Source organism: Aplidium turbinatum, chromosome 1, assembly GCF_918807975.1.
Source record: "Aplidium turbinatum chromosome 1, kaAplTurb1.1, whole genome shotgun sequence".
Classification (NCBI taxonomy): domain Eukaryota; kingdom Metazoa; phylum Chordata; class Ascidiacea; order Aplousobranchia; family Polyclinidae; genus Aplidium; species Aplidium turbinatum.
The window spans coordinates 56,983,024-57,003,831 of record NC_137472.1 but is presented as its reverse complement, the minus strand read 5'-3'; the positions used below and the strand labels follow the sequence as shown (position 1 = coordinate 57,003,831).

The 20,808-nt window shown below is 35.6% G+C and overlaps 1 protein-coding gene across 1 annotated transcript; it reads left to right on the top strand.

The window, feature by feature from the left end:
* Positions 1-2,013: 2,013 nt before the first annotated feature.
* Positions 2,014-10,507, top strand: LOC145783670 (leukocyte elastase inhibitor-like). The gene is made up of 6 exons (XM_082595562.1): positions 2,014-2,118; positions 2,817-2,993; positions 5,700-5,895; positions 6,596-6,770; positions 7,431-7,596; positions 8,634-10,507. Exons 1-6 carry the CDS (start codon positions 2,064-2,066, stop codon positions 9,110-9,112), a joined length of 1,248 nt encoding a protein of 415 aa, XP_082451688.1. The 5' UTR covers positions 2,014-2,063; the 3' UTR covers positions 9,113-10,507.
* Positions 10,508-20,808: the final 10,301 nt, after the last annotated feature.

The following is a 20,808-nucleotide window of genomic DNA, read 5'->3' as shown; positions in this document are numbered from 1 at the left end:
AAAGTAGTAAATCATAGGGAAAAAGTTAAAAACTTATAAAGATGAGGAAGTCTGCTTGACGAAGCATGATCATTTGATCAATTAACTGTAGGTTATATCCCTTTTTTCATTTTTTACTTCTTGTCGTATCTACAGTATATAAGCAAGGCCTTCAATTGGACGAAATAGTTCGTAGAAATGCAATAGAGCTTGGCAGTTGGGCAAAAAAGCAAATATTTCGCCTATAAACATTAAGGTTTTTTATTCAAACCTCAAAAACGATAAGCTAAGTTAAATTTATTTCTCTCAGAGATGAGCGCTAGACCGCTTAAAACAAAGCAGGCCTATTATGATGTAAGAACAGTTACAGCCATTTACTCAAATAAATTTTCATTCATCATCATTAGAAGAAAAATGCTCATAAAAGTTTAACAAACATTATCACGTGGCGTGTGCTATCTAGATTATGTTTAATTAATTAATTAAGTCAACAGGAAGTAAGTGAAAACAGTATCACCGCCTTTATTTCGAATTGAGCCTATTAGTTTAGTGGAAATCGACTACTACATCTTGCAATGTACATTTTCATAGCTGTTGCAGAATTGAAATAGAAACTAGCCTATTCTTTGTGGTGCAGCAAAATAGTTTGTTTGTAGAGCCATAGAGGTTTTATCTAGCTTTTGTAGGTTTAATATATACTTGGAAAAAAATAAAATTTTTACCTGCCATTTTTTCAAAACATCTAATTGAATTGATTGAATTTCTGGGGTTACTTATCGACGCTGGAAATATTCGGTTTGTTTTTTTGACCTGGATTTTGTGTTCAAAGTAAAATACCGTGAGATTCGGTTATATTGCAGAGTTTGATATGTTGTTGGTAAAGTAATTTAAATTCAGAAAAATCACCGTTATTAAGTTAAGAGTTAAATTACAAAGTTAAGAGGAAAACTCCACCCTCTTGATTGCATGTTCAACATAACTGCGGTTGCAAAGTACAGTGGATATACAGAATAAGTAACGCACCAAAGAAAATACCCTTTTCATCAAACCTTTAATCATAACGATTTTGCGCTTGAATTCTTTAAGAATGATTTAACGTAAGCAGGCAAAAACTTTTACTCAGGCTTTGGCAATTTAAACGTCGTTAAACACAATTTCAGATTGAGATTTTTTAAAATAGAATTTAAATTACCAAACCACGTCGAGACTCTGGAATATGTAAAAGAGGATTTAACAGAAAAATTTCTTTCAAATGTTTATCCAAACTTGGTGAAAGAAATAGTTTTGAATGAATCCCCTTCAATCCAACATTAAAACTTTCTTCAATGTACACTCGATATGGACCGCAATCTATAAATATAAAGTCATTGCTAGCCTATTTACTTTTAACTTTCAAACCTTGTCAGAGGTTTGATGAAGATATTCTAAATCAACGACGTCTAAAGACGTCAAAATAATGTAGAGTAGGCCTATTGGAAACACTTCCTCCGTTGAAAGTGCTAAGTAAGGATTTCATTGAATAGCTATTTACTCCGTGCAAACAACAATTCAGCTTTGAAGAGGATGTTCATCTCATCTCAACGTTACCAAGAATGACTTGATGACCAAACGGTTTCATTCATTGTTGCTGTCGTACCTGAGACGTGACAAAAAAGTAAAAGAACTTTACGAAGTAATGTGCTTCAAACACCTTACAAACTTTTTAAGGTAACTTTTTCAAAGTTAGGCAAAATGTGAGGCAAAAGTAGCTTCTAATTCTTTAAGAAATGCAAATCACTGAAAAAAATGTGCATAGCTTTCCGATTACAAGGGTAGCCTACTTGAGGGCTGGGGCTTTGGATATAAAAACAAAAAGGTGCTAGCGGAAGCCAACGTTTGTGTCAAAGTTCATAGCGGACTCATTGCAGTGTGCTACACATGACAATATATTTTGTCTTGTGTTAAGTAGCAGTCTACAACAAACAAGTTATGGCTAAAGAAATTTGTTTACAGAATAAATTCATTTAATTTAATCTTGAATTAATTATATTTGACAGTTTTATAAGTACTTTTTTTATATCAATACAAACTGATTTCTTGCTGACATGAAGGTTTTAAAGTTTCTTCTTGTTTCTTTGGTCGGATGGACAGCCAGCGTAGGTAAGTGGCACATTTTTCAACACAGCATTTTCTCTTCTCAAATTGTGCTTAGCAATAATATTGAAGTAACTATATTTTACTAAGTATCTGATGTTTTCAGTGACTTTGATTTTTGTTAAAAATAATAACTCTATAGCTTTAATAGTAATTGGAATAATAAGTTTAAATTGTTAATAGTAAGTTAATGATGTTTTAATAGCAACAATATTTTTATGTGATCATTCAAATAACCTTGCAACCTCTAATACTGTGCAACAATCCTAAACTACTTTTTTATTCTATTTTATATCATATCAACAAAGCGACCGTGTTATTGCATGGATTTGTCCTCAAAATTAAAAGAAAAACATTACCTAATGTTTTCCAATTGCTTTGCTATAAGCTGTTCTTGATTCTAATTAATATACAGTCTACAAATGGTAAAGATAAGGACACATGTCGCAAGGCAACATCTGATTTTGATCTATGTTAACCAAATTCGAAAAAAACACTGCTTTTAAAGCTTTTGTAGATTGTTGAAAATACGTTACAATGATCCAAGAGTGGGTTGATTTGACATAGGTTTGCTGGTTTTCTTGGTAAAATACTAATTATTAACATACTTTTCAAGCATGCTACTGTAAGAATTTTGTTACTCAGAATATAGTAATGTATTATAGATACAATTTACATAAAATTTACAATACAATTATTTCAAGGTGCCTTGCCTATCGACGTCTTTGACAATGAATACATCTTTCCCCACGCAACAGCTAAGTCGTTGCACAAATTTGCCTTCGACATGTTCGAAGAGATATCCGCAGATTTGGAAGCCAGTGAGAATATGGTGTTTTCACCCTTGTCCGTGTACAGCGTGCTAACCTTGCTTCTACCAGGTAAGTGAAATTTATCAACATGCGATCTTAAAGGATATTACAGTAGTTTGATGGCAGCGCAATGGAAATTACATTTTCTTCAGAAGTGTGCGATATCTCTTAGATAGGCTATCGCCTACCTTTCTATCGTTTACACAAAACATCACGATTTTGTTTACCATTTTGTCATCAGTATACTGCGGCATTTTGAACAAATTTCTTTACTAAGTTTAAGCTCGTTTTTTTTTTAACTAAACTGACAATCGTGATAAAAGAAATCACAAAAAATCTCATCTTTGTGTCTTCTTCTCCTTTTTTTTTCTATCGACTCTGAGACACCACAAATTGACACATTTATGATGAAGAAGAGTCTCAACTCTGTGTAACTTGCAACTAGGCCTATGCGTCAATTCTAATTTCTAACTTTCTGAAAGGCGAAGCATTCAAATAATTTTGAGATTTCAAACATTAAGTTTGGTTCTTTATTCCTCCAACTTGGAGGAATAACATTTTTCTGAAAAAACAAATTGAAAAGCATGAAAATGAAATGAAATTCCAAACGTTATTTTTACCTGTTTCCTCATCGTTGATCTGCATAAATTCATGCAAATTATAAACTCCAGATTTCTATTTTTAATTCAGTCCACCGTCCATCCGCCCTGTTAGCTCAGTTGTCACGCTCACGGCTCAAAATCACGCAGCGCTGGTTTGACTCTCGGGGTGTGCACTTGAGCAACTCATTGCAGGCACGTGCGCTTGGCGTGCGCTTGATCAACGCAACCAACCAATTAACACTAGAACGGCCGAGGTGTCGAAATCGACACTTTTAGAAATTTAGTTCACTATTTTGAGCCTTAATTGTTATCGCAACGTTTTCAAACTTTCAGTAGCTTCCCAATTATGCTTAAATTTTATAGTTCAGTATTATTTTTCTAAAAAATCTTTTTATGCTATCTACAATGTGCGGATATACCTCCAACGGCCGAGGTGTCGAAATCGACACCTCATACAAATTTGATAAGATTTGTAAAGTATAAAAGATTTTCTGTGTGAAAAAACTAATTCAATAGTTTTCACAGTTACTTATAGCGTTTTTGATGGTAATTTTTCAACACTCGGCTTGATGTGTGCTATCGCTCGGCTTGATTTTAGGTCATCCTACTGAGTTTACAAATACCTTTCACAAATCTATCAGCGATTTGCAGCAGATAAGTTAATTCATATTCGAGAGCCACTGGAAGGACTTGTTGCTAATGGCATCAACAATTACACTCCGGATTTTGGAGCCTACCAATCGATGAACAGCTATTTCCAATGAAAGACAGATATCCTTTTATCGTGTTCATGCCAAACAAACCAGACAAGTTTGGCATGAAATTCTGGGTATTAGCCGAGGTTCATTCAAAATACTTATGCAATACTGTACCGTACTTATCGTACCTCGGAACTATTGAAAGAAAGCAACGAAATGGAAGGCTTCTCCCCGAGGATGTAGTGATCAAGATCACCACCAATTTACACAAACAAAGCGGGTCCAACGTCACAACAGTTAACTTCTTTACTAGGGTGAATCTTGCTGGTTTACTACAGAAAAGAAATATAACCATTGTTGGAACTGTTCGAACTAACAGAAGGACTGACAAAGGAAATGACCAAGGGTGGAGGAGAAAGATTTTCCAGTAAATTCTTCTACAATTCAACGAACAGCTGCATGTTTGTAAACTATCTGTGCAAAAAAATGCAAATGTCCTTTTCACTATGCATGACAGGTCCAGTATTGATGCAACAGAGAAAAAGAAACCCTCTGCTGTGATCCATCTTTATAGCCAAAACAAAGTAGCAGTTGATGTGTTTGATCAAATGGCAAGAAAGTACACCACACGTGCAGCAAGCAAAAGATGGCCTCTTGCAGTTTGGACAAATATGCTAGATATTGCAGCTTTGAACTCTTGGATTATTTTTAGAAAACGTTCCAGCAGCAACATCAGCCGACGTGATTTTATCCTCCAGCTCCTTGAGAGCTCTTGAGAACTGCTCATATGCTGAAACGCAAGGCGACACTGCAGAGAGAAGAAGAGCAGGGACGACTATCTAGAAAACGCGGAAAAATGTGCTGGATATTATTGAAAAAACAATACAGTTACCATTTGCGGCCACTGTCGAAAAGTGGGAAGTGTGGTAATGGTGACTGGAAAGTTACAGAGTGCAAAGGCTGCACTGCGTAAAGTGTTTGTTGGCTTGTTTGATTTTTTTTCTTCTCCTGAATAAGAAAACTTTGTGCTATTTTTATGATAATTCTGTCTTCGCTTTGTTGAGTTTTTAGATCATCGTACAGAGTCAAGATACAGATACAGTCAAGCTTCGAACTGATCAAAACCTGGTAGCCTACGTAATATTTTTTGTCTAAAACCAACAAATGAACAGCGCAATTAGGTGACAAAAGTAATAAGTGCTTCAGATAGTTTTATCACTGTAAAATAAAACGAAATTTTACTGCTAATTTTGCGGAAAAATAAAGTTTTTGTGAAAAGTGTCGATTTCGACACCAGCGGCCGTTGGAGGTATACTTTTTTTTCGGCCGTTCTAGTGTTAATCTCAATTTATCGTATACTGAGGTACCAACACAATTTTTAAATTTTACTGACTTCAGTGCGCAAAGGCTTCGCTGAACTATTGTTCGTGCACAAAACTAGTTTTAAACTAATAAGTAACTTAATTTTATTTCAGGTCTGAATGGCACCACCCTCACAGAGGTCAAAAATGCGCTCCGATATGATGAACAAAACGATTTGTTTGCAAAAGAGTCCGAATTATGTCAAGATGTATTCAAGAAAAGTGATTTTTACACTTTGGTTCAAGCCAATCGAATATTCGTAGACAAGCACTTTCAGCTGTACAAGTCATACAAGACTCCAATTGAAAAGTAAGATTTCATTTTATACAAAGTTACAAATTTTCCAAAAGAGCATGAGCCTTGTGCAAACAAGACGATAGGCTACAGAAAATTGAAAGAAGCGGAAAAATACCCTATCACACAGTAGCTTGCTTATAATTTGTTGTTAGAATTCTGCTGTTGAAGGTTCAGCAAAAAACTTTTATGGCATAAAAATAAAAAGTTATTCCTCAAAGCATTTTAAATCATCACCTGCAGACAAATTTCTGCAAACTAAATCTGCTCTTTGTGGCCACCTCGCGGTAAGATGGCTGAATAACATGATTTTGTGCACGATCGCCCTCAACAATATATCGTTGTGGCACATGAGCTTTTCAGTACCGTACTTTAGTTGTTTTGTACTAAATATTAATATTTTTGTTTGGCTTGTTGCCTAAAATTGTTGTATCATGAACAATTTCAGGTTTATTCAACAACCTCTTGAATTGTGACACATGATAGTAACAACTGAAGTGTTACTTTTCTAACACGCATGATTGCATTTCCTATCATGCACTGGGTTACGAGAATAATTCAAAATGTCTATAGTAAATAAAGATACCTTTAACGTGACTTAATAGGATATAAACCGACCACGACACTTTTGATTAAAATTTTAAGTTTGCTTGACAAAACGTAATTTATCTATATTATTTATTTTCGCGGTGGAAGTAAATTTTCTTTTATGTAGAAACCACAGAACACCAGTCAAAAAACTAAATTTCCGAAAGAAGCCGAAGCATTGCCGCAGCAAGATCAATCGATACATCTCCAAAGAAACCCGACACAAAGTAAATGACATGATACCAGAAGGAGCAGTCACATCTCGAACAAGAATGTTTTTGGTCAATTCCATGTATATGAAGGTAAAAATACTAATAATTCTAATAGTAAAAGGAACAACATAAGATAAAAATTTGTTATCAAACTATCCAATTAGTAGCTTCCCTTGAATTTATCAATGATCTTTAAATGGGTTCATGGCGTGAGATTACAAATCACTGTAGGTAGGCTACTGTAGATTCACCAGAATGGATTAACAAATTCCAGGTCTATGGATTACTGATTTATTGTAAAGTTAATCTTTTGCTAACCGTGTGTACTTTTGTCAGCTCATTTGCTACAAAATCGAATTTAATTATTTAGAATAAAACAAACAAACAAACAAACAAACAAACTAATGGGGGCTTCAATTTTTATCTTTAGCTTACTGACCAGAGGAAAGATCCCCTCCCCCCCCCTCCTTATGATAGCCACACTTATTAATGATGAAGCTCGATATACACAAAGTTCTTACAAAAATTAAGGTTTTTGTCTGGGCCTACAGAGCTTGGTTATCTATGAAACTGAGCGCCAACACAATAAGATGGCACTTTATTATCTTTCCTTTTTTCTGAGAAGCAACGTGGCGATGGATGCGGCAGTATACAAAAAACATACCTTATTATAACTACAAATTAAGGAGCTCATTAAATCGTATAACAGCAGTACATTACTCTGATACCTAGAATATTTTGTTGGCATAGGCTCAATGGTTCACCACATTTGATCCATCACGGACGAGATTGTTTGATTTCCAAATCAATCCGACTGAAACCGTCGAAGTCCAAATGATGAATAAACCTAGCATACAATGCAACGTCATGCGTAGCGAGGAACTTGACTCACAAATGGTAGTGTTGCCATTTCAAGGTAGGCAACGATTTATGTTTCTATGTTACTGACTGTTGACATTATTATTATTAGTTCTTATAATACGGACATACATATAATACACATTTATCGGGCATGTCTACCACAAACGCGGAATTAAACACTCGACAATGTTGGGGCGACTTCCTGGTCAGAGGCACCGGGGGCGTCCACCTTTGGAAATCTTCAAAAATCTTTCAACATAGACAAACCAAAAGTTTGAAAACCTCATAAGAACTATGGACAATCGATCGTTGTGGAGACTCGCGGTAGCCGACGCCTTGTTCAGGCATGGCCGATGATGATGATGATGATGATGAATACAAACATAAACTAAACCTTAAGTTAAAGCTAAACACCCTATGACTTCCAATTGGGTACTCCAAGGATGGTTAAAAAATAATGCAATCCAACAGTGTGTGGTAAGGCTACAGCTTCAATGTAATTTCCGAGTTTTGGCACAATGCATAAGAAAATGGTTCATACTTTTCATTTTTCCGCTAAGCATCTTACGTTTATCTTTAAAGGAGCAACTATCCCTCCCTTTTCTGTTAAAAATTTAACTTTCGAACTTTGCAAATTCATAAAAACTTCAAAATACGTTGTTATTTCAACAGTAGGCCTATATTAAAAATCATAAAACAAAAGTGTACTAAAAAAGTTAAAGTAGCTTCACAATTTTTGAATGCACTGTATGTTGCTGCTGATACGTGCCAAAAATAAATAAAATTTTTTTAAAACGATTCCATTCGAGTTTCTGCAAGCTCAGTTTTACATTGCACCTACTTGCACTATGTGGCGTAAGAGAGCAAACTGAAACAATCTTCTAAATGTTTTGATAAGCAAAGAAACTTAGCTATTATACTGTAAAATTGACAAACGGAAAACGAACATCTGAAATAATGCAGATTATCACTTGAAACATCTTGTAATTGTTTAGCTTAGTTGACACCAGAAAAGCTTTTCATGTTGTTGAATGAATTACCTGATGAACAGCCTCATTCAATTTTTAAAACTGACAATGTTAAAATTTTCAGATAAGGCACTGAGCATGGTGATTTTCATGCCTGACGACGCTGGAGATTTTTCACGTTTCACACAAGCGACTTCCTCAGAGATGATAAAGCGCGCGATGCAAGTGCAGTGGTTCGAAGGCTTTCCGTTCCTTTCCAATTGTGACCTATCAATGCCAAAATTCTCGATTGAATATGCTGTCGAAGACATGAAAAGAACATTGAAACTAATGGGAATTAACAACTTGTTCATTGAAGGCCTGGCTGACTTCTCAAACATGTCACCAGAGAAGGGTTTGTTCGTGTCTGATGCGCGACATAAAACTAAAATCGAAGTCGACGAGAGAGGAGTCGAGGCAGCTTCAGCTTCTACACTCGGAATTGGATGGCGTATGCTGCCTCGAAGGGTAGAGCTCAATAAGCCGTTTCTGTTTCTTATCAGACATGAAGAAACCGGGGCCGTTTTATTTGTTGGAAAAGTTATGAGACCAACTGCTGAATAATGCATGAAGAACAAGCGTGTTTTTGTCAGCAAACAGTACGACAAGGTTGAATTTCAGAATCGGACTTTACCTTGACAAGTGTCACGGACAAGACAAGTCCTTCAAAATTCCTGAACTAACAGAATTTAGATCTTGTATAAACGTTTTGATTATAGAAACGATTGTATAAACGTTGACGCCATAATGAACGAGGCGCTTTAAATACCAGATGTCGTTACAGCGTTAACCTGCAATATGCCATTCCAGATGCAAGACCAGGATCTATGAATTATTGACGAGACAAACTATAAGATTGGCGTCTTTCTCTTTGACTTAAGAGTGTAGTCTTGCTTTGCTGGCAGCTTGACAGTAAAACTTGTTTATTTTTACATCTATTTTACGTAGAAAACTGTTCAGCTTACTCGTTCTATACTTTATCTTCGTCTCTTATCCCTTGAGACAGGAGAGTTTTGAGAATTTGATCGCTTGTAAAAATTATCACCCAAGGGATCTGTACGTAAAAGAAGGCTACTATATTGACGTCATGGTTGAACTAAAACCAAATTAAATCTGTTGCAAATTCAGATTTTACTATATCTTTTCCGAATTTCATTTTCATTTCTTTTTTATTCCTTTTTGATTTTGTTTAGTTTATAACAATCTTCAAGCGCCTGGGTCGAAATAAAATAATAGCTTAAAGTTTGGTGTTTCAAGTTTAGTTTTGTAATATTTTTCGTGCATGAATAAAAACTTCGCCAGACATAACTTTTCTGAAGCTCATAACATCTTTCTCACAAGTATTTTTTTCTCCGGTCGTATGTTATAGCTGTTTTATTTTTTCTTCACAGTACATATTTGTTTAAATAATATTTGTCTTTGTTGTTGTATACGCAATCCAGTGGTGTCGTTGTTCATTCTGCAAGCAGGTTTAGTTTTTATTTTGAGTTTTTACTTAATCAAGCATCACTAATCCAGTGAGTATTCTTGGTTAACCACTTCAAAGCAATTAAAAAAGCAAACTCCTCAATCCCAATTTTGAGTTAAAGTTTGTTTCGTTTCAATGGTGGGGAAACCAGCATGGTCTACTTTCTCGTGGCAGTGGTGGATCCAGGGAAATGATTTAGCAACTGTTCAAAATACAACCCAGCTGTGGAAGTATTTCGCTAAAAGTTGCGAAACAGTCTTAACTAAACAGCACAGAGTAAATGTTAATGATAAATAAATAATAATTAGCGCAATAAATAATTCAATGCACAATATTTGAATATGCTGAAGATGCTATTACTATAGCGAAATCGATTCTTAATAAATCACACTAAGAGGTTAGATTGTTGTGCAATGCCAGAATTTCATGAATGCAAAATAGCACCACCATCTTCAATGGCACTGAAAATGAAAACAGTTTAGTTTTCAAAACGTTTGCTCAACGTAAGTTTTGTGTCTGTAGACTACATTTTTATTAAATTGTAACCATTGTGGCAACCTATTGGTGGCTTCTTATGCGCACACATAGGCTACGCAGCGCACGGATCCCCTGAGTACTTGAAACAAAAAAGTGAGATAGAATGTGACACAGCAAGTTTGTTTTTGTTCCATGGCACATGAAAGGAGGGGCGTCGTGATCTAAAGTGGCAGCATACACACAAAGTCTGAAATGAAAACATTTATGAAAATTGCCAAAGTTATGTTTTGCACAGTAGACACAAACGTGGATGTTGGACCTCAAGAATGGTAAAGTAGGCTACGCTTTTTAAACTTATTTATCGAGTAGTGGAGCTTCGGTAGAGACTTTGTCTTGTTGAACCATAAATATACGAAGTCGAGCAAAGTTATCAAGTTTAACATAATATTCAAGTTTTATTCCATTTTTTAACTTATTTATCAAGTAGTGTGTTGCAAGTGCAACTTTATTTGCTGTTAACGAAATCCGCATGGAAAGCTTTCAAACTCCAGAGTTTACAAGTTCTAAAAAAGGATTTTAATTTAATCTAACTTAACATCTTTTGTGTCCTATTTGCAACTCATTCTAAGATCATGCATTTAAAAAATTAATTTCACTTCCCATCCAATCAATTCCACTTCAACAAGGTTTACCGATCTGACAACTGCAGTCATCGAAAGTTGGCGTATATCGCCTTAGACCGAACCAGTTTGATTTTCCGTCGAGCACTGATTCAGTGACATCATCATTTGATGATTGGGGATCATTCGTTGCTCAAGTTTTTCGAAATTTGTTTATTTAAGAAATTACTTTATTCACCAACTCAAAACCGAGCAATAAATCGAGTGGTCTTACAGAGGCCGCTTTTATACGAGTAACCTCATCAGAAGCTCAACTTAGATGTAAAAAAAAACTTTCAAGATCATTATGCCCGAACAGCATAATACAGGACCAAGTCAGGAGCCAATACAACAAACAATGAAATTATGAAAAGAACTCATAGAATTAATACACATCTAGAAAGCCTGAAACCTTTTCCTAAATAAGAAAACTAAGAAGTCATACGATTTGTTTGCTTTCTTGATTCCTAATCAATTTGTTTCGGCATTCCAGTCACAAATGATTCTGTTTTGTCGTGACAGACGTTTGCGGTTCATTGGCTAACCACAAGCTTGACTTTAAAAGCGAAACAGTGTTTATTTTGATTCATTTTCAAATGAGCGTTCCTCTTAGTTTTGACGATGGCTTCGTAAGCTTTTTCAACAACCCTTCAACGTAATCCGACATTGAATTGATCAAAAAATCCAGCAAGATTTTCAAAAGTTGATCTTGTTGAAGTAGTGTGAGCTGAATATGGTGTTGAAAGTTTTTCCATTGTGAAAGTCGACACGCAAGTGAAGGTATTCAATGGCTTGGGGAAGACTAAGCCATTGAAAAGCTTCCGAACACGAATCTATTGGCTCCGACCCTGTAAAAGGTTTAGGTTTCCTGTCTTGGATTTGGCAATCACACTATGCGTGCGTAAATGGCTGACGACACCTTTCCGCCATTTTGGTCACACTGTCACCCTTCTTGGGACATCACAATATTGGGGATCTAACACTTTTGAAACTTTGCATGCACCCTGCTGTGTGCCCATTGGATAGTAACGATTACATTCAACCTTGGATACGTGGACAAATGAAATAAATGATAAGGAAACAATCATGTTCTATCGAGTCTTCTAAATTTGGTTGCTAAACCACAGATTAACACATTCTTGTAACAATAAGCAGTAAACAGCAAACCACAATATAGCCTACTATAACTGTCTGTAAAATTTCAAAGACTTGTTTTCGGGGCTATTTTTCGTTGCTGCAACATTTAGTTTAACTAACGAAGTTTCAACTATTGCATTTCATCATTTTGATTTCGACCTAGGCCACGTTTCGACATATCTTTGGTATTAAGAGTGTAGAAAAAAAATTGTATCTTGTTAAGTAGGCTGTACTTGCTGTTGAAAAAAGAAATCAATAGCTTTATTTCTCTAGTCTAAACCTTAAAACATTTGACCAGGCTAACACTCACAATAGTATTTCAATCAAATTTAATTCATGTGGTGGAACCGGTTTTCATTCATTAGAACTCGTCACCACAACTGAATCGAAACAGAAATTAGCCTACAATACAAATAGATGTCAGCACAACTGGACCAAAACGAACGAAAAATTACATATTAATTAGATAAAAATGTTCATGACCTCCATATTCTTTCCTTTATTTATTTTTTTTCTTCATTGTTTTGGCAAAAAACTATTGAATACTATAAATTGAACTAGCTTGAGCAAGTAACGGTAGATAGTTGAAAAGTGAAAACTCAAATCAAATATAGTCTACTAAGCAGGAGGATTACAAAAATGCTATGCCGGTGAAATCTAGAATACTTGCTGTTGTTCAACCAGTTGTTCAACCAGTTGTTCATTCAGTTTTCTTCATATCAAGCTGAAGATTTGGATTGGAAAAACCGGGACACAAGGCCGCTTGTCTCTGTGTCACCTTCAGCAATCTTCAAGCATGTTTTCGCATACTTCCAAAACCAACCCAGGTAGCAAATTGCGTCATTTTTACATTGATTCAACGTCTGCAGACAATGAATCAATGTAAAAATGACGGATTTTGTTGTCTGGGAAATGACGTGTTCTTGATGAATGCTAAATATTTGGGGCATTAGTCAAGAACTTTCAATTTGCTACACAAAGTAAACTTGTGCAAATAAAGTTAAGTTTGCAGAAAATACAACAGCAAGCAATTATTGTTACGAAAAGTTATTGTTCCGAAATGCTATAACCACAAAAATCCCAACATGGAGTATATTTTGCTCCAAGCCTCAGATTTATTTGATGAAATAAAGAAAATTAAGTGCATTGCTTGCATGATAGCATGGCATTTGTGGCAATAATTGCAACAAAGTATGACAGCAAGCATGTTGCGATTATTTTGCAAAATTGCATTTTCAACGCAGACTTTTAACACCAACAAAACTTTTCAATTTAATTTAATGTAGAATCGATTTAAGTTGGAATCACAGTTAGAGAAACTCAGCTTTTCATTAATTATATTCGAATTAGAGTATTTGAGTAACTAGAAATTGATCCAAATGTGTTTCGTCAAATCAACTTTACTTGAAAAAAAAATTAGGTTACTCGAACAAAAGTAACAAAAATCCAGACCATTTTTTGTCTGTACCCAGACAGTAAATCAACTATTGCATTGATTCAACGTCTGCAGACGTAGAATTAATGTAAAAAACGATTAAGTTGCTGTATTAGCATTGAGCAGGCTACATTAAAAATAATTGTTGTGTCAAACTTGTGATAAGAACAACCGTTTATTTTCTTCTATATGTTGTTAAACTGTTGTTTTGAAGCGCTTTTCGAAAAAGCTGCTAATTGGAAAAACTTAAAGGTTGTTTATATTTGAAACTACCCGGGTTAGTCTGCATTTTTCTCTTCATTTTGCTTTTTAAAGATGCCTGGTCTTCATCCCGAAATATTAGGGCCGACCAGTTGTCTACTACAGCGACTCCTCCATTTTTCTCTATCGCTGGTATCTTCAGTTTTTAAGCTTCTCTTTGTCAGATCATCTTTCACTGTGTCTTCCCATGTTTTCTTTGGTCGTCCCTTTCTCATTTTTCTCACCACTACCTGATTCCAAGTTAGTCTGTATAAATTCTTCAAAATTTGTTTTTCTGTTGTCCAAATCCATAATAATTGTTTAAACTTTATAGCAGGGTTACTCAACTAATCTTAACAAAGGTCCAGTTTAACAAGTTGAATATTTTTAGCGATCCGGTGAATACTTTATTTTCCACGCAACCAAAAAAGTTAAACTATCTGTACCAAACCACTTTTTTAGGTAAAATGTAATTGGAATTGGATTTCTGAGAAAGTGTTGGGGAGTCTGGGAGTCAAAGCTCCCCAGCAACTAGGATAATCACAGCAAAAATTGCTTCCTCCCAATAGAAATCTGTTTAAAGAAGCCCTGAAACGTTGCAATGAGGTTATTCTTCCAAAAGCCCAAGGTCCACCATCAACACCCAGAAGGTCCGGATTTGGACCACGGTCCGCCAGTTGAGTAGCCCTGCTCGATAAGCTACTCACACGAATTTACCTCCAGAGAGACGTGCTCGTGACAGCCACATACAAATTTTTTTTATTAAGTTGAAAAATAAGTCCACTAAGCAAGCAAGAAAGCTTTGGAACACTGCACATTGCACAATGATGGAAGTTGGCAACTAGCTCAACAACTAGTTTATCAAAAACCAAGTGAGCTATCACACATACGACCACGACCCACTATGGAATAACCATCACAGTGTTACCGGTCACTCAAAACTAAACATGATTTTGCCACTGGTACTGTACTTGTATACTTTTCGTCAGTGCTTGATTCAACGAGAAATAAATATCACCAAACCCCTTCAAAAACAACTATTATTCGCTATGTGCCGCGATTGCTTTATTCTGCATCTGCATTTGTTTCGCAACCGAACCAGCGCTTGTATCTCTTGTATATTCTCTCAATGTGGTCTCAGTCAAAACCTTGCTAATCCTCGGTTTGGGTGTAAGAGCTCAAACTAAGAACAGCATTTTTTCAATGCCTTTACAACAAATGTGTTACACAGCAATCAGTTTGATACTAGATTTCGATTGTGCTACATCTGTTAGCTATAGACCACATATCACTTTCAAATAAACTCCAATCGCTATGGTGACTAACCTTTTGGCCACAGCTTGGTTTACAAGAAGGTTTCTTTCGATAAATAAATAAATTCACAAATCAACATCTTTGTAGTAAAGGTAGGCTACGTCATAGTTTAAAGTTTTGAAAGTTAATACACATTGTGACTAAAAAACGTGACACTTTTTCTGTAGTTAAAATGTCATAATTGGAAAAACAAGCAGACGCAATTATTGTTTTGAATTAACAGCGAAAAAATGCAGTGCAGAAAATAATTTAGTACCATATACCTAAGTTGTTTCTGGTAGAACACAAAGATCGACTTGCTTTCGCTGAGCAACCTATCATCCAACTATCGCATGCAAAGCAACGCTTAACCGTCTCTCTCCGTTGTCCCACTCGCCCTGGGATGACAAGATTGCAGCGGCCCATCAAAAGAAAAAAATAAGGCAACGTCGGAAAATGGGTGTGAGGACTAGCGGCACTCCCCGAGTCCCCGCATACTCACAATTATCTTGAAGCTACCAGTAATGTTCTGAGTTTTCTTTTTAACGTGTATGGCCTCACCAATCTTCAGATGGCAATTCAATAGATTACAACATTTGGAACTCGCTTTCAGAGAAAAAATACAAAAGGGAAAACTACTGTTGATTCTAAAAATGGTGGCATTAAGTGGTTTTTCTACCTAAAATATTGAGATTTTTAGTGAAAATTTTAGTTTTGTACCAAATTTGAGAATCAAAGGTATTACGGTTTTTAAAAATTAACATGAAAATATTTTATCACAACTTTATCTACTCGCATGCCACATTGCAATACATTACAAGTGGACAATTTTTTTATGAAAGCATAATCTGGTTTTCAGCATAGAAAGCATAGTTGGTTTTATAAGAATCATTTATTTATAGAAGTTAAAATTTTTATTGCTTTCGAATAATTGATCTAATTAATATCATTTAACAATACCAAACTTTAGGCAATAACTGCAACAGTAACCTACTGATGTCCTACAAGACGAAATACACATGTTTAGGCTACGACGACAGCATTTTGCAACATCCCCTTGTGACTCATAAAGACAAGTCAATCACTTTGAAGACTATTTTCTGGACTGGAGGAGATATGGGAGTCCATCGTTGTGTCTAAGTTCAAGTATGTAATTTTAATCTTTCCATGCAACAGACTTATTCTTTCGATAGACGTTCAAACGTCCACCTGTGGATTTTTAACAGTCGTTAGAACAGTTCAGGCTGGTTTCATGTTATGTTATAACAGATGTACATTATCAGAGAAAGTGGTGGAATAGGGAGTTGAACCCGTATGTGTAGTCAATCCAAAACTGACAACAACCGCCATCACTTTTAGTCTGTTCAAGTTCGATGAGATAACTCAGCAGCACCTTCAAGCGGCAATTTTTTATTTTGCCAAACCAATCAAGTATCAAACCCTAATAAAGTCAATCACAGTCTTGAATACAAAGAACTCAATTGCAAGGTTATGTTTACAGCTTTACAAAGAAAACAGTGTATAAGAACAATGCGCTCCGAAAAATTGAAAACGAGGCGCCAATCAAGATGGAAAAATGAATTTGTTTAAATTTTCTAACTGTTTTAAAATTTATATAATCAGCTAGCCTATTTTGCTTTTTCATGTGTTTGAGATCAGTGGAATAACTACTTCTGGCCTGTAAAACTAAAAACTGTTTGTCTGATTTTCCTTTAACTTTCATTAAAGTAGGCACTGTGAAAGTCTAATCAAAACAACTTAACAATCTTATAAATTAATTACACTTTAATAACTTCGTTGTCAAAAAAATGACTGTTCTTTTTACAAATTTTGACACAATCGCTGATTTGTTGTAATTCATGTCATGGTTGTTCAATCGTATTCTCACTATTTCATAGACTGCATTTGTTACTCAGGTTATTTTTTAATCCCAAATAAGCTGTAGCTCGCTGCGCACCTTATCTCATCATCACTTGGCCGAAGACGGTACAAACGCGTAAATAACCGACTTTCTAATTTGGTTGTTTGGTATATTTTTCGCCTGCATGCAACAACCATATTCAGAAAGACGTCGTCTACGAATGACAGCGGCCACTTTTGGAAAGCTTTACCACTACAACGGAGATCTCTATGCTTCTACGCTATTCTTATGCCATTGAAATATGCTCCACTGGGCTTAAAATAATTTGAACTTTTCTAGAAGTTGAAGCAGATTCTAAAAAATGTTAAAATTATTATTATTAATCTATTATTATTAATGTAGTTTTAATGTTAATCTTTCCAAAAGTACTGTAAGATACTCGCTCTACAGTGGATCACACGCAGTAGGTTGTTGAGATCAGTCAGACCACCCAAGCATTGAATCAAGTTAAAATGTGAATTAAAAGGTCACTTGTAAGCTTGTAGTCAAAACTGCTGTTTTCAACAAATGTTTTGTTACCCTATTTTTAATGAGATTTTTTTTGTGGTGTCAACAAAGCATCGTTGCTGGGGCGAATTTAGAAGCAGTTTGATAAGTCTGGTCTTGCCTTTATTGAACTAATTTTTTATAGAACATAAAGGATTCTACCTCTTTTTTTCTATCTCAATCAACCAGATCTACTTCTTATAGCCTAAAGGACAGTAATCGTATACGGGGCCGGACAGCAGGCAACCTGGTGCACTGATTCGTCCTGATAAATATATGAACCAAAATATGAAGCACTACTCACCACCATTTTGAAACTGATGTACTGCAGAATTCACCCCAAGATAAGAAAATTTAATTCTTAATTTTCAGCAGGCCTAAATTGTTACCAATTGATGACTTGATAGACAACTATTGATTCTTGAATTGGGTAGGCTATGTATCATCGTGAATGGTCCTGGCAGTTTTTGACACTGCAAAGCAGAGGCGTGTAACAGTGTATTGTCATCAACCCATCAACTTTAAGCCACTTAACGGAGTGGAGAGTCTCCGCGTCCTTAAACCAAAAACTGGCTGCTCTCTAGTAGCATTTCAGTGTAGTCTGGGAACATCGTGAATCTGGGGAGGTAAAAACCCATATGAAGAAGAAAAAGCCATGATCCATATTGTAAACTGCATTGTCTTTACCATTAGGCTCTTTAAATTGGCCTACTGTTGTCGATAACGAAACGTCTACGCTACGGCATGGCCACCTGGAGATGCGGCCTGATTTGTCACATTTTGCAGATTTTGATTACAGCTACTGCTAGTGCTTGACTGACATTTTTTGAGATGTTTTTACTTTTTGCGGTTTCCTAATGACAAAAAACTTTTTTGTTGCCTTGGGGAAGCAGAAGCAAATGAGAAAAAGTAAGTTAAAAAACGCAAAATCAGACTGTTATTGAAAATTAACAGTCTGACTAAAATTTACAAAATCAATTTTTCTTTGTTTTTCAACATGTGAGGATGTTAAAACCTATTGTGTCATCTGGGGAAAAGACTAAAAAAAGCGTAAAAATCTAATTTTTAGAAAAAATTATTTAAACGTTCGCCCAAAGTTAGAAAAACCTGGAAATTTCTGCAAAATGTGACAAATCAGGCCGTATTTTTAGGTGGCCATGGCTACGGTAATGCTCAAGTACAATTCAACGATCTCATTCAAATCATATTACTTCCTGAGGATTAAGTTGTCAATGTTACATGTATCACTAAACTGTGAAATGCACAAAACCATAATGGACTTAAAAGTGACCAAATAATCTACAAACTTGCTCTACAATAATGCCGCAACGTTATTAGCTCAACCTCAGATTCCACCTCACAGAAGTGAAATAGTAGTGGAAGACCCGGGTGTGACCCATTCATTTAGAAATTTGCGTCACACTTTCCCTCTCAAATACAAGCAAAGGTTGGCATCACCTGCAATCTGTGAGCATGAAATAGAAAAGCAGATACCATACCATACATCACATCAATTTCACAGCTTAACACTTTTTAAACGGGATTCGTGGCTTAATGGTTTGAATGGCCAGCCAGGACAATGACTGCTGATGTCTTCCATGTCATTTAGCCCACTTCTACTGTTTTTAAGGAGTAGGCTATAAAAGACAGTCTCTCAACTTTTAGACTAGCAGAGAAGACGCAAACGATAAAGAACAAATTCGATATAAAAAAGCAGTAAAAAAGTTTTTCTTTCAATATCTAAGACTTTTTTGATTTGCAGATGGTTTTTCATCCGTTGTCGTAGTGGAATCGACTTGGAAAAGAATATCTCTTATTGAAAACTCTGATCATTACTACTCAAGGAAAAAAGTATTCAAAATTGCAATATTGTCTGGGAGCCAGGGGCGCAGCCAGCAAAAAATTCGGGAGGGGGAGAATAAGTATTGTAGCGCCAGGCAACGATTTGAAGAAAGCGAAGCAACCAGAGGAATGTCTGGGGAGCTTCCCTCAAAATTGTTTGGAAAAAAGACCTTAAAACTGCACATTTTGAAAGTACTTTCAGCCTAAATCAGTAGTAAAACTCTGTCGAATGATGCTGTAACAGAAGAGCAAACGTTTATTCAAAATATTTCGAGGAGGGGATTAATTGCCCCCTTTGCCCTCCCCTTCCCTGACTACACCCCTGCTGGAAGCTTTATGTTAGGATCTTGAACTTGAAACAAGCTTGTCATTAATGGAGACTTGATGTGTTGTTTCACTTGTCCAAACATTTTACCTTCCATAGTTCAACCATATGATGGCAGTGAAGCACTTTCAAGCCTTCTAAAGGGGTATTGCGTTGGTTCTCGACTGCTCGTACATTGGCGGCTCAATGAACCCTGTTGTTGCTCAATTCTTGTCAGGCATGGGTGGAATTGTGATGATTAGGATAAGTGAGGTAATGGGATAAAAAAAGTTATGAAGATAAATGGGTAAAAACCTTATGGTTGATATTTTCTTGTAAGAACTTTGCTACTCCATAAGGCATAAATGGTAAGTTCTAGCCAAGATTGCATAGAGATAAAAGGTGTGGTGGGAGGCAAAGCACCAAATATTCTCATTTGCACAAATGTCTGAGAAATTGCTTGACACCATAATACAACTTTACGTCTTTCAATCAATCATTCGCTCAAAAATAGGGAAGCACCAAGAGTTACGTTCGGAAACAAAAAAGTTTTCGTTCTAAAAGTGATAAACAAGTTCATATAGAAACTTATTGGACTTCGTGAGCGAGTGAACAAAATCATTTTGGTGTCTAACTAGTAACTACTAATGGCAAAAAGACGACTTGTCTGGGTAATTATATTTTTGCTGAACATTATCAATTAACTTTTGCGTGATTAAATGTCGCCTAACCCAAATGATCATGAAATACCTATTTTTTATCAAGAAAGGATTTGCAATTTTTTTATCCCCTCAAGACCCACAAAGTTAAAAAAAAGAATTATTAGCCATAAACAAATAGTGAATAATTGCTTGAATTGTTAACAACAAAATTGCTTGAATTAACAAAACATTGTCAACAACAAAATTGCTTGAATCGTTAACAACAGCACGCATGATACAAGTTGTTTTCAAGTTATTGGTAAAAACTATAAAAAGCACACTGCACTTTGTCGGATT